At 34.6% G+C, this 13667-nt stretch overlaps 1 protein-coding gene across 1 annotated transcript; it reads right to left on the bottom strand.

The window, feature by feature from the left end:
• Window positions 1–3022: 3022 nt before the first annotated feature.
• On the bottom strand, window positions 3023–12795 carry LOC133332830 (acyl-CoA synthetase short-chain family member 3, mitochondrial). The gene is made up of 6 exons (XM_061541201.1): window positions 12762–12795; window positions 9130–9434; window positions 8376–9058; window positions 6836–7146; window positions 3611–3756; window positions 3023–3538 (listed from the first exon to the last, which is right to left on the bottom strand). Exons 1-6 carry the CDS (start codon window positions 12793–12795, stop codon window positions 3023–3025), a joined length of 1995 nt encoding a protein of 664 aa, XP_061397185.1.
• Between the last annotated feature and the right edge of the window lie 872 nt (window positions 12796–13667).

Genomic DNA, 13667 nt, shown 5'->3' with positions numbered 1-13667 from the left:
CTGATGGTATCAACGCGCAAGACGTCCACTAACTCAGACCAACTGTGGAACTTGGAAACTACAGCTTCGAGGTAGTCAAATATTTTATATATCACCATACCGCCATAAACAAAACGAATGGCATCAGTTTTGAAATTCGGAGAGGGATAGTGTTGGTCAACATTGTCTAAATAAGCAGTTTATAAATAAGGCCCCACTCTACTAGACGCTGATACTACACGTGCTCGTGTACGGATCAGAATCATTGGCACTTGCGTAAGCAGATAAGTCAGCTCTTGGAGTGTTTGAAAGAAAAATTCTCCAAAAGATTTACTGGCCGATCTGCGTCGACGGTGAATATCGGCGTCAAGGGACCATGCATGAGTCGTACCATTTATTCTGTGACATCGACATAGTCATATCGAGCTGCAGCGAGGATGCCCCAGCTCAAATCTATATATATATAAGAGCTTAGTGTTAAGTGAGTGAGTACCTGACAGATCATCGCCCAGCCGAAACGGCTAAAGCTAGAGGCTTGAAATTTGAGTGCGGGTTGTTGTTGTTGGTATATAGGCGTGAGATAAGGCTGGGTTTTTGGAAATTCGAACTAGAAGGGTATGAAAAGTACTAAAATGTACCAAATATGGTACCCTTTGTATTACGCGAACGGGAAGAGCTAGAATTCTGAAATTTGGAATGTGGGTCACTGATGGAAATTTAGAAAGCTGTTCAAAAAGGTTTTTGGAAATTCGAACTATAAGTGTACTAAAAGTACTAAACTTTACTAAATTTAGTTCTAGAATCTTGAAATTTTATATGGAATAAAGGTTGGGAAGTGGTATTGATGTATGGAAACGGTTTATGAAATTAGTACATATTTATATAAAATGTACAAAATGGTACTAAATTCAGTACTATTTGCGTTTAAATGAGTGTATAGAGATGAAAGACTGAAAATCAGAAAGAGGGAATACTATTGTAGTACAGGATTGAGGTAGCTTTAAAAAATCGTACTTATGTGTACGAGAATTAATAAATGGTACTAAATTTGGTGCAAATTGGATTTAGGTGAACGGATAGAGCTGGAGTCTTCAAATTGAGAATTAAAATGACTGTTGGAGTGTATGCTTCAGGTAGTTTAGAGGATAGAGATGGAAACTTAGGATAGAGATGGAAAACTTATATTTAAAAATATTACTGTTATACGGCATTTACATTAGAACTTTTTACCGGGTTAACCTACTTTATGAGGTTTTATTTGGCATATATTCAAAGGAATTGAAAACTTAAACCCACTGGGTTAACCAAATCCGGTTCAATGTAAACGACCTTTTAGAGTACAGGATTGAGACAGGGTTGGAAATTCGAACCTCATTCAATATGTGGAATGGATGAAGTTTTAAAAACTCGTACTTACGTCTACGAAAGGTAATAAACTGTTCCAAATTCGGTACAATTTGGATGTTGGTGAACGGATAGAATTTATGTGTACAAATAGTAAATAGAATAGAAAATGCACAAAATTTGGATTTGGGTAACGGTGAGAGCTGGAAACCTAACATTTGAAATGTGGGTCATTGACGGAGAGTTAGAAAGAAGTACCAAAGGGTTTTTTTGTACTAAATTTAGTGGTGATATGGAGGTAGTCTTGAAAATGTGTACTTATATGTGCGAAAAGTGCTAAATGGAACTAAATGTGGAACCTGTACGTAAATATATAATTAGAATTCTGATTTATTTTTAATCAGTGTAATGGAAATAAGAAAGATATTTCGCAAAGTAGTGTTTATGTGTATGAAGAGTACATATAAACATGGTATTAGATGTAAGAATAGAGGTGAAATTCAAAACTATAGTACAACAAATTATAAAGTATTCAGGACTTTAATATGAAATATTATATTTTTTTATTCCCTTTCCGCATACAAAGTAGCGGGCATTTTGCTGGTTCACGTAGAAGGGAAGGTCACGAATTCGATGGAAATATCAAGTGGATGATGATGACAAGATCGACGCGCCCAAAAAATATTTTTTTAAGTTCGGCTTATGGAACAAATGTTCTGCCACAAGCTACCTAAGTAAGTAAGTGCGTCAACAACAACGAGACTTTGGAACAGTTTCTACGTCACTGCCCGGCTTTTGCAAAACTTCGAACCCAATTTGAAGGAAATGACATGAGATGGTGTGAATGGGAAAACCCGCACTAAGAACACATAATTTCTAGAAGTATACGAGAGCCAACTTCAAGATATTTCTTCTAACATTTTCCTTTGTAGGGCACACAACAAAACCTTGAAAATATGTTGGAGTAAACCACCCTTCTTTTCAACATAAGCTAGCCATAGGAAATTGTTTGCGTCAAAACTTCGCTATATTTGTTGTTATTTAATTAACATATTTCTTTTTATTGAAATAATGACATATGTTTAATTTATAAATAATGTTTTAAAATTAAATTATCTACTACGACATTAATTCCAAAAGTCAATTACATATTCACATGTACATATATATTTTTTGGACTATGGTGAGTGGTGACAACATTACACAAAATCACTAAAAATTAAAATTTTGTCTACGAAAAAAGAAATATCGACTAGCGATATAAACACTGTGGTATTATTTGCATAAAATTTGAATAAATAAATTGCTTTGCAATTTTGTTTCAATTTTTTTTCCTATTAGATTCCAATATGCAAGCAATGTTAAACTCGAGCGGGAAGGGAGGGTTGTGAGAAGAGAAAAGGGAACTAATTGTGTAATGGGCAAGTGTGCGTGTGTGTGGAATATTCTACAGAATCGATTTTTTTGACGTATGCAGATAGTTTGTCATAGAGTTCCGTTCAAACTATGCCGCCTAACATTCAAATACATTGAAACTGTCCGCTTATGCCGAAGAAAAATTGAAAAAATTGTTATGTAAAAATAATCGATTAAAATGTTAATTAATTGTTTATTTGATTGCTTCGTCGTCGTTGTCGTCGTTACAGTTACTTTCTACTTATAGAATACATAATTTGCTTAAGATTGAATGACACAATGACTATTTTTTATTTACCGCCGCCACCACTGGGCAGGGCGTATTCATGGCATAACCCAAACACTGCAGAGCCCTTCGTATGTCAATGAAAACACTGGGATCTTCAATTGTCGCCGGCAACACAACCAGCTCATTTTTCGCAAAATCTGCCATAGCTTTACGCATTGTCTTGCCCGATCGGGTGCGTGGCAATGCCTTAACGGGGGCGACCAAACGAAACGATGCTATGGGTCCAACAATTTCACGTATTTTTTGTATAATTTCTGCCGACAGCTTAGCCGGTGTCTTTGAGCAATTTTCTCGCGGTACATAGAGGCACATTGGCACCTGGCCCTTTGTCGGTTCGGGTACACCAAAAACGGCAACATCCACCACATCGTTATGTCGCAAAACAGCATCTTCTAGGGCCAGTGTCGATATGCGATGCCCGGCAACATTGATGATATCATCGGCCCGGGCTGTGACAAAGATATAACCATTTTCATCTTTATAGCCGGCATCCATGGTGTCATAGTAACCCTTGAAAATAAAAAAGAGGAGGTAGAATTTTGGTAACTAAAATAAATCATGAATCAAATATCAATTACTCACCGGATATTTAGTGAAATAAAGTTTTTTGAAAAGTTCATCATTCTCGTAGAGTGTGGACATATTACCCGGAGGCAGGGGTAATTTAATTACAATTCTTCCTAATTCCATAGGTTCGCATTCCGAGCCATCGGTATGCACCACTTTAACTGAAAATAAAATAAATTTATTAATCAGAGAAATACTAATATTTACGTTGGGCGCCACTATAAGAAATCATGGTTGCCAAGGAATGTTAACCATGATGGGTTCAGTACGATCGGGCGGAACTTTATATAATCTCAATACTTTAAATTATTAGGGATTTTGATATTTTGGGCCAGGCCAAATGGTGAAAAAACGTGAACTGACAAAACAAATAAAAAGATCGTTAAACTCGGGCGGTCCGGACTTTTATATGGGTTGGTAAATGGTAAATATTTGATATATATATTATAAATATATATATATATATATATATATATATATATAAATATATATATTATATATATTATAAAGATATTTTCCTACATGATTATGGCGCCCAAAGTTGTTTATTTATTTTTTTCTTTCAAATATTCTTCTTACTACAGTAAAGAGGGAGCATTTTGAAAAGCTTCTGTTATCAAATAGTGGCGGTGAAGAAAATACCCCAGAACCAATAACAGATGACGATATAGATTGTATAGCACCTAGCCAAGATGAAGTCAGAGTAGCAAATAATCGGCTGAAGAACAATAAAGCAGGAGGTACCGATGGATTACCAGCCGAACTATTTAAGTCCGGTGGTCTGATGCTGGCCAGCAGCATGGACCAGCTGATTAGTTCAACTTGGTTAGAGGAATGCATGACCAACAATTGGAACCTCAGCATACTGTGTCTCGTGTACAAAAAAGAAGACAAGACAATATGTGGCAACTATAGAGGAATTAGTCTCCTTCTCATCGCATATAAAGTGCTATCCAGCGGGCTATATGAACGACTGACTGAAGTTGAAGAAAATACCCCAGAACCAATAACAGATGACAGTATAGATTGTATACCACCTAGCCAAGATGAAGTCAGAGTAGCAATTAATCGGCTGAAGAACAATAAAAAGCAGCAGTTGCCGATGGATTACTAGTCGAACTATTCAAGACCGCTGGTCTGATGCTGGCCAGGAGCATGCACCAACTGATTAGTACAATTTGGCTAGAAGAATGCATGTCTAATGATTGGCACCTCAGCATCCTGTGTTTCGTGTGCAAAAAAAGAAGACAAGACAATATGTGGCAACTATAGAGGAATTGGTTTCCTTCCCATCGCATATAATGTGCCATCCAGCGGGCTATGTGAACGACTGAAGCAATGCGGCTTCGGGCCTGGCAAATACACCATTGACCAGATTTTCACTCTGCGCCAGATCATTTACAAGACCCACGAAATACACATCGAAACATTCCACCTATTCGTCGACTATCAAACCCATTCGACAGCCCTATCCGCTCAGAGGTGTTTAAAGAGTGCTTGTCTGCGTTCGGCATTCCTGCAAAATGAATACGGCTATGCAGGATAACTTCAATTGGCACCAGGTCAGCAGTTAAAGTCGGAAAGGACCTCTCGGAACCCTTCAACACCGAACGATGATTCAGACAAGGGGACAGTTTGCCGTGTGACCTGTTTAACATCCTGCTGGAAAAGGTCATACGAAATGCAAATGAGAATAGAAATGGCAAACTGTAACCCAAACAACAAATGTTACTCGCATACATCGACGACATCGACTCAATGGGTTGGACATTGCAAGCGGTAACAGCCACTTTTTAACGAATTGAGAAGTAGTCTTCCAAAGTGGGACTGACAGTAAATGTCGAGAAGACCAAGCTGATGGTATCAACGCGCAAGACGTACAGTAGACTCGGACCAACCGTGGAACTTGAAAACTACAGCGTCGAGGTAGTGAACGATTATATATACCTCGATACTGCCATAAACAAAAAATATGTTGGCCAACAGATGCTACTATGGTCTGAGTAAGCAACTCAAAAGCAGGGCCACCTCTAGCCAGACCAAACATGATGCTGATGCTGATATTACCCGTGCTGTTATATTGATGTGAAGCATGGGTACTTGCGCAAGCAGATGAAACAGTTCTTATATGTGAGAAAAAAAATTCTCCAGAAGACCTATCCCCCAACCTGCGTTGACGGTGAATATCGTCGTCGAATGAACCATGAGTTGTATCATCTATTCTCGGACATCTACATAGTCAGTCATATCGAGCTGCAGCGACCACGGGGGCTAGACCATGTTGTGCGAATGGATGAGGATACCCCAGCTCAAAAGGCATATAAAAGCGAACCATCTGATAGTTCACACAGTAGGGGAAGATCACGAATTCGATGGAAAGATCAAGTGGAAGACAAAATCTCGGAAACGGACTTTTAGATTGGAAGAGCTTCGTACAAGACCGACGCGCATAGGAATCTTTTTTAAGCTCAGCTTATGGAAAAACCGCACAAGCTAGCTAAGTAAGTAAGTACAGTAAAGAGGTGGGCGAAATGATAGAAGAAGTGTGCAAAATTTCACAAATATAGCAAAAACATGATTAAGCTGGAGCGAGCCAAACTTTTTATACCCTCCAACATGTGTCGGACATTCAAAAAACCTAATATCGAACGAGGGTTTTATATGGAAGATTTGACATGGTAATTTTTGTTGGCAGATTTTTAAAGATTTTTCCCTAAAAAATTATGGCGCCCAACGTTTTTTGTTTATTTCTGTTTTTTTCAATAATCTAGTAAAGAGATTGGCTAAATGATAGAAGTGAGCAAAATTTTACAAATATTGCAAAAACATGATTAAGCTGGAGCGGATCGAACTTTTTATACGCTCCGAAATGAGGTGGATATTAAAAACAAACTAATATCGATCGAGGCGTCTATATGAGGGATTTGACATGTTAAATGTTTCCCTATAAAATTATGGCGCCCAACATTTTGTCCTTTTTACATTCAAATATTCTACTTACTAGTAATCAGGTGGGTCAAATGGTAGAAAAAGCGAGCAAAATGTCACAAGATAAAGTAAGGTCGAAGTTTTTATACGCCTTACCATGAGACGGACATTCAAAAAAACTTAATATCAATCAAGGTTTTTATATGAGTGATTTGCTATGTAATTTTTTGGCAGATTTGTAAAGAATTTTCCACAAAAAATTATGGCGCCCAACGTTATGTATGTTTGTTTTCTTTCAAATATTCCACTTACTATTATAGCCAATAAATGGCAAACCGGTTGTAAATGCTGGTGTATCAAGACGTTGATTGAAACCCAAACATGTAGCCGTTATCGCCGATCCGGTTTCTGTTTGCCACCAATTATTCAAGACAGGTACCTTAAAGGTTGTCTCAATCCATGACTTCGTTTCCAAATCACAATGTTCGCCGGCAACAAATATGGAACGTAACGATTTCAGTGAATATTTACGACCGTATACACAATCGGGATCGACACGTCGCAGGACACGAAATGAAGTGGGTACGGAGAATAGGGAGGTGACTTTGTGTTGATCAATGATGCTGGAATAAAAAGAAAAAAAAACATTTTTTTATTAACACTAGAAAGACGGGAATTTTGTATATACCTATATTGCCTGAACTAATTTTTTAATATTTTTTACATTATTTACAATCATACAAAGCCTTGATATTATTTGTTTTCGGTGGTAGGGCTCTCGAGTTTCACCTTTTGAAAAATAAGAACGCGGACAAAATGTTCGAAAAAGAGGAAGTCTTTACTCTAAGAGTGAAATCGACTGGAAATATAAAATTTATTTTTCCCGATTTGTATGTTCGTTTGTGTTTCTAGAGTAGCAAACGGGTTTCGATGTTGTTGTACTGATCTGGTCATATAAGAAATTTACTATATACAATAATAAAAGTAGTTTGATTATTTATTATTTCACAAAAGGTCAAAATGACCGCTTTTAGGCCATATAGGTATAGCACATGTGAATACGGGGAATAAAAGAGGGGGAGAAGCAGCTACTATGATTAATAAACGTAGTTCTATGTGGTACAAAAAGTCACCAAATTGTAAAAAGCTGGGTCATAATATACACAATGGTTTTTTGTACTTGAAATTAAAAAACGGTCAAAATGACTGCCTTCGGCAATCTAGTGTTAATTGTGTAAAGGTTCAACAAGTTAGGAGTGGTTTCTAATATGGCGCCCAATTAAAGGAAGATTTGACATCCAAAATGAAGTATTGATTAAAAATCTTGTATCCTTATATCAATTGTTGCATCATTATTCTAAAATATTTAAGCAACAAATATGGCGCCCAACGTGTCCTCTTACTTCTTTTTTTAGAATCCCTCGAAAAGTTCCATGGTATTTCCTGATTTTTTTCAAATTTTCACTCTTAGAACTATTAAAGATTTTTTTTCTGAGAAAAGTATTTAAAATCGTTCATCATTGTATAAATTAATGAATAATGATGCAACAAATATGGCGCCCAATGTGTCCTCTTAAAAATCTAAAAGGCAACCCCTTACTTCTATGACATTTATCGCAAATATTCATTACTAGGATCTTCCATTTATTATTATGCTTAGCAAATATGGCGCCCAACGTGTCCTTTTAAAAATCTTATCTAAAAAGCCATCCTTACATCTTTGACATTCCCTTCGAAAATATTAATTAAAAACCTTCGACTCTTGCTATCCTCTTCCATTTATTGTTACTCTTAGCAAATATGGCGCCCAAATGTACAACCACAATAATTTTCCCCAACTAAATTTACTCACCGATAATATTGTCCTGGATCTGGTGTTCTATCCGGCTTCCCCTCATACATAACACTTGTTGCCCCATACAACAACGGCCCATAACATATATACGAATGACCAACAACCCAACCCAAATCCGAGGCATTCCACCAAACATCATCCGGATCTAGGCCATAAATCGTTTTCATTGTATACATCAGGGTTACCAAATGACCGCCAATCGGTCGTTGTACACCCTTTGGTTTATCTGTTGTACCCGATGTGTATAGAATATACAGCGGATCGTTGGCCTCAACGGCTACACAATCGGCGGCAGCATGCAAGGTTAATACCGTCGACCATGGTATGTCCGTTTTCGTATTCAAACATGAACGCATTATATTGCTACGTTCAAATATAATATTACAGCTTGGCTTCCATGTGGACATATCCACCGCTTTGTGTAGTATATCCAAATAGGGTATTATCTTGCCCGGTTCAATGCCACAATTGGCGGCAATAATAATTTTCGGTTTGGCATGTTCAATTCGGGTACACAGCTCATTGGCGGCAAAGCCACCAAAGACCACAGAGTGGACAGCTCCCAAGCGAGCTGTGGCCAGCATAGCCATAATAGCTTCCGGAATTAGGGGCATATAAATGACAACTTTGTCGCCACGTTCAACGCCCAGGCTGGCCATACCACCAGCCAGCAAGGAGATCTGCAATAACAAAAAACATTCAATGTAATTCCAACCTCGTTACGATATTTATTAATTTTCTGCACACCAACCTGCTCATACAGTTCTCCATAGGTCACATGCCGTACAGTATTTGTCATTGGACTGTCATGTATTAGCGCCACCTTATCACCTTTGCCCTGCAGTACATGACGATCAACGGCATTGTAGCAAGCATTCAATTGACCACCCACGAACCATTTAGTAAACGGTGGATTTGAATTATCCAAAACCCGATTCCATGGTCTCACCCAATCGATTAAATGTGCAATTTTATCCCAAAAATCGCCGGGTTGATTAATCGATTTGCGATAACTTTCCAAATACACTGGATCATGTGAATCGTCTGGCAAACCTCCTGGAAATAGTGAGAAAAATAAAAGATGTACTCTCACAGTTTTGTTGAAAATCTTCCTAAAAATCATTGTACATAGCTCTGTGAAAAACTTCTTCGAAAAAGTTCCTCCATAAAATATTCTCAAAGATTCCCTAATATATTCTTAAAAATTCTCGCATATAGTTCATTTAAATATTCAGCCTTATTCTGGACATCAATTCACCGTAAATTTGTTCGTTTTCCCTTTAATTTTATTATGAACCAGAACTCGCAGCGATCTTTTTTCACATTTTCACTTTTCCCTTATTCTATTTTCAATTTCCCCCTATTCGAAAGTGAAAAAATCCGCTTTAGGGGAAAATTAGTTATTCTGGATTACGGGGAGAATGTGATGACATTTTGTGCGAAAATTTTCTCTAATAAACTTAATGGTCTAAATAAAACCAGGGAGTCTAGAGTCAGCGACGGTCGTTTACCGTGTGTTTCTTATTTGCAACGGGAAATCCCGATAGCTGACGTTCGAGTCTAGCGGCTTGACGCTAGAATATATTTTATTCATTTTTGCTCAGCGACATACTCAAATTTTCTCTCTTGCTCTCAATTAAGTTGCCATATTTTAAGTAAAAATCAGCAGTGCTACCAACATTTCAATGGAAATTTATATCAAAACATATGGCTGTTAGTGCTGTTAAAAATGGGGAGATAAAATATCGAAATTAAATAAAAAGGCACACAATTATGTAGGAAAATAATAAACTGCGAATTAATTTAATTCAATCGCAGATTTCTTCCTATTATTCGTTGTGTCTTTGACAACGTTCAATGCGTTTTTTGTATAAATTTTTTAAAAAAAAAAGTTCTTTTATTTGTAATCTGTTGTAGTTGTTGCACCAAATTGCATTAAAACAATAAACAGCTGTTTCACATGCCATATTGTAGGTTGCCATATTTTCAAACTTTAATTTATTTTCCTTTTATTACAAAACAGTTTTACAGCGGATTCCTGATATTTCGCATTTATATTGTTTTAAAATTTTAAATAACAAAAAAGTAACACTTTTTAATGAAAAAAAACGACTACAAAAATATTGAAAAATATTACAAAATTAAATTACAATACAATAAATTACAATTTTCGAAAATTCGAATCCGCATCTCGCATTTTTTGCTTCTCCCTATTCATTCAAAATAAGGCGAGAATGTGAAAGCGAAAAATTGTTCACAAGCGAGATCTTTCCCTAGCGAATAACGAATGGGCTGTATACTTTTAAAAGAGAATAATCCGAACTATATGCGCTGATTTTTAAAGTAAAACTTTTGGGGGGCTGTCAGAGTTCGAATGGCGGATTAATTTAAAAAATTTATTAGAGGGCATATCTGAACTAAACGTGCATTATGAAAATAATTTATTTAAGGCACAATCAGAACTATAAGCTCGAATTTTTAAAATAATTTATTTAAAGGACTATTTTTCAACAATAAGGGAATTATCTGAATTAAAAAGCGTGATTTTCCTTTGGAAAATATTCTTTAAAAAATCCACGCTTTTTGTTCAGAGAGTTCGTGGGAAAATATTCTTTAAAAAATCAGGTAGTATTTGGAAAATATTATTTAAAAATACACGCTTGTAACTCAGATAGTCCTTTGAAAAATATCCTATAAAATCCACGCTTTTTGCTTAGATATATATAGATATATATTATATATATTATATATATATATAAAATATATATATATATATAATATATAGATATATATATTTTTTATAAAATCCACCTTTTTTCTCAGATAGTCCTTAAGAAAATATTCTTTAAAAAAAATCCATGGCGTTTGCTCAGATTGTCCTTGGAAAATATCCAGGCTTATTGCTCTGATAGTTCTTTGAAAAATATATACACGCTTATAGTTCAGATATTCTTTTGAAAAATATTCTTTAAAAAATTCACGTTTATATCTTAGATAGTCCTTTGAAAAATATTATTTAAAAAATACACGCTTATTGCTATATAATCCTTTGAAAAATAAATAATCTTAAAAATCCACGATTCTTGCTTGATAATCCTTGAAAAAATATCCTAAGAAAACTAAGCCTTTTGCTCGGAAAATATTCTTAAAAAATCCACGTTTTTTTTTTTGCTCAATTAGTACTTGGAAACATATCCATTAAAAACCCCACGCTTTTAGCTCAGATAGTCCTTTAATTTTTTTATATCCACGCTTTTTGCTCAAATAGTCCTTTGAAAAATATTCTTTAAAAATCCTGGCTTCGAAAATCGATGTTTAAAGCTCTGATAGCCCTTTGAAAATATTTTTCTAAAGCGCAGATAGTAATTTGAATAACATTCTTTAAAAAACCACGCATTGAAATATATTCTTTAATAGGTCCACGATTATAGTTCAGATAGACATTTGAAAAATATTCTTAAAAAATCCACGCTTATAGCTAAAATTGTCATTTGAAAAATATTCTTAAAAAATCCACGGTTTTTGATCAGATAGTCATTTGAAAAATATTCTTTAAAGAATCCACGCTTTTTGCTCAAATAGTCCTTTAAAAAATATTCTTTAAAAAATCCACTCTTATAGCTCAGATTGTCTTTTGAAACATATTCTTTAAAAAAATCCACGCTCATAGCTCAGATAAATTATTTAAAAAATCCTCCACGCTTATAGCTCGACAGTCCTTTAAAAATTATTCCTCAAAAAATCCAAGTTCATAGCACCGAGATAGTCCTTTCAAAATTATTTAAAAAAAATCACTCTTTTAGCTCCTTTCAAGAAAAAAATCGAAATACAATTAAATTTTGCCCCACGATGTCCTTTAAAAAATCCACAATTATAATTCAGATATTTCACGGAAAAATATTAAAAAAAAATCCAATCTCGTAGCGCTGATAGGCATTTTTTCTTTATTGAATCCACAAATATATCCTTCAAAACTTCAAGGCTTATAGCGTAGATAGCCCTTTCGAACATTTTCTGAAATAAAATTTAAGCTTTTGGCAGTTTATTTAAAAATATTATATATGTATATTATTTAAAAATTCCATGCTTATGGCTTTGATTGTCCTTTCGAAAATATTTTTTGGGAAACATTACTTTAAAATTAAATTATTTTCTAACATCGTTGCTTATAACACTAAAAAATATTTTTTTAATCCACGTATATCCTCTTTAAAAATAATTTTAATTAATTTTATCATAGCTTTGTTTTTACTTGTTTGCCTTTAATTATTGTTATTCCTTTTAAACATATTTATTTTATAATTTTTTACGATATATCCACTATATAATTGTTGTTTAGTCCATTTTTTTTTTCTTAGATCAAAATTGAACATGATTTTATACCACTATAATTCTCATTATCAGCATTTGCAGTCATATTCCTTTTTTTATTTCAAAATGTTTTTTTATTCTTCACAATTTTCAAATATATATCCAGCACACAAACATCCGTTCCACTCAAATGAAGTCTTTTAACTGAAAATTAAATTCCCGATATTCGAAATATAATATTGAAATTCTACGTTTCGATAATATGTTAATAATATTATAAATGAGGGCCCCCCAAAAACAACAAAAGATAAAATTAAATTGGAATAAAATAAAATAAAAATCGCCCGTTTACGTCGTAGTCGTCTCTATATATTTTGTATTTCCATTGCGGATAGAAGGCATTTTAGTGTCAATGGCTTTCTTGCATACAACGACGCTAACCCACTGCTGATAGTCCAAAGGTGTAATAACATACAACAGCATACAGTGTCCATACATAGGTATATACATACATATGTATGTACATACGAAAATAAGCAGTTTAAAACAATCTTTTTGGGGTTTGAAATTAATTTAGTGTTTTGTTTTTATAAAATATAATAATATATATTTTTAGGTTAATTTAAAACCTGAAATGGAATTATGTATGTTCAAATTTCCCGTTTTTATTTTATTTTGAGGAAACGGTGTCGGTGGAAAAATAGTTTTATTTAAAAATCCGCCATAGTTTTGGTATTCCGCCACAAATAATCTGTAGAAAATCCACACATATATCTCAGATCTAGAATACCAGAAATATTCTCTTAAAATCCAGACATATATATATATATAGCTCACATTGTCCCTGAAAAATTGTATTTTAGTTCCATACATTTTTTTAAATCTAACCTTACAGACGCTTAAAGCCCAATTAGGCTATCAGAGATATTCCTTTGGAAGTCCACTTTTATAGCTCATATACTCCTTAAAATATATTTT

The sequence above is a fragment of the Musca vetustissima genome, unplaced genomic scaffold (genome assembly GCF_032173495.1).
Source record: "Musca vetustissima isolate MV318-11 ecotype Yass unplaced genomic scaffold, APGP_CSIRO_Mvet_v1 utg2636, whole genome shotgun sequence".
Classification (NCBI taxonomy): Eukaryota; Metazoa; Arthropoda; class Insecta; order Diptera; family Muscidae; genus Musca; species Musca vetustissima.
The sequence above is the reverse complement of the archived record's forward strand: the minus strand, read 5'-3'. Positions and strand labels throughout refer to the sequence as shown.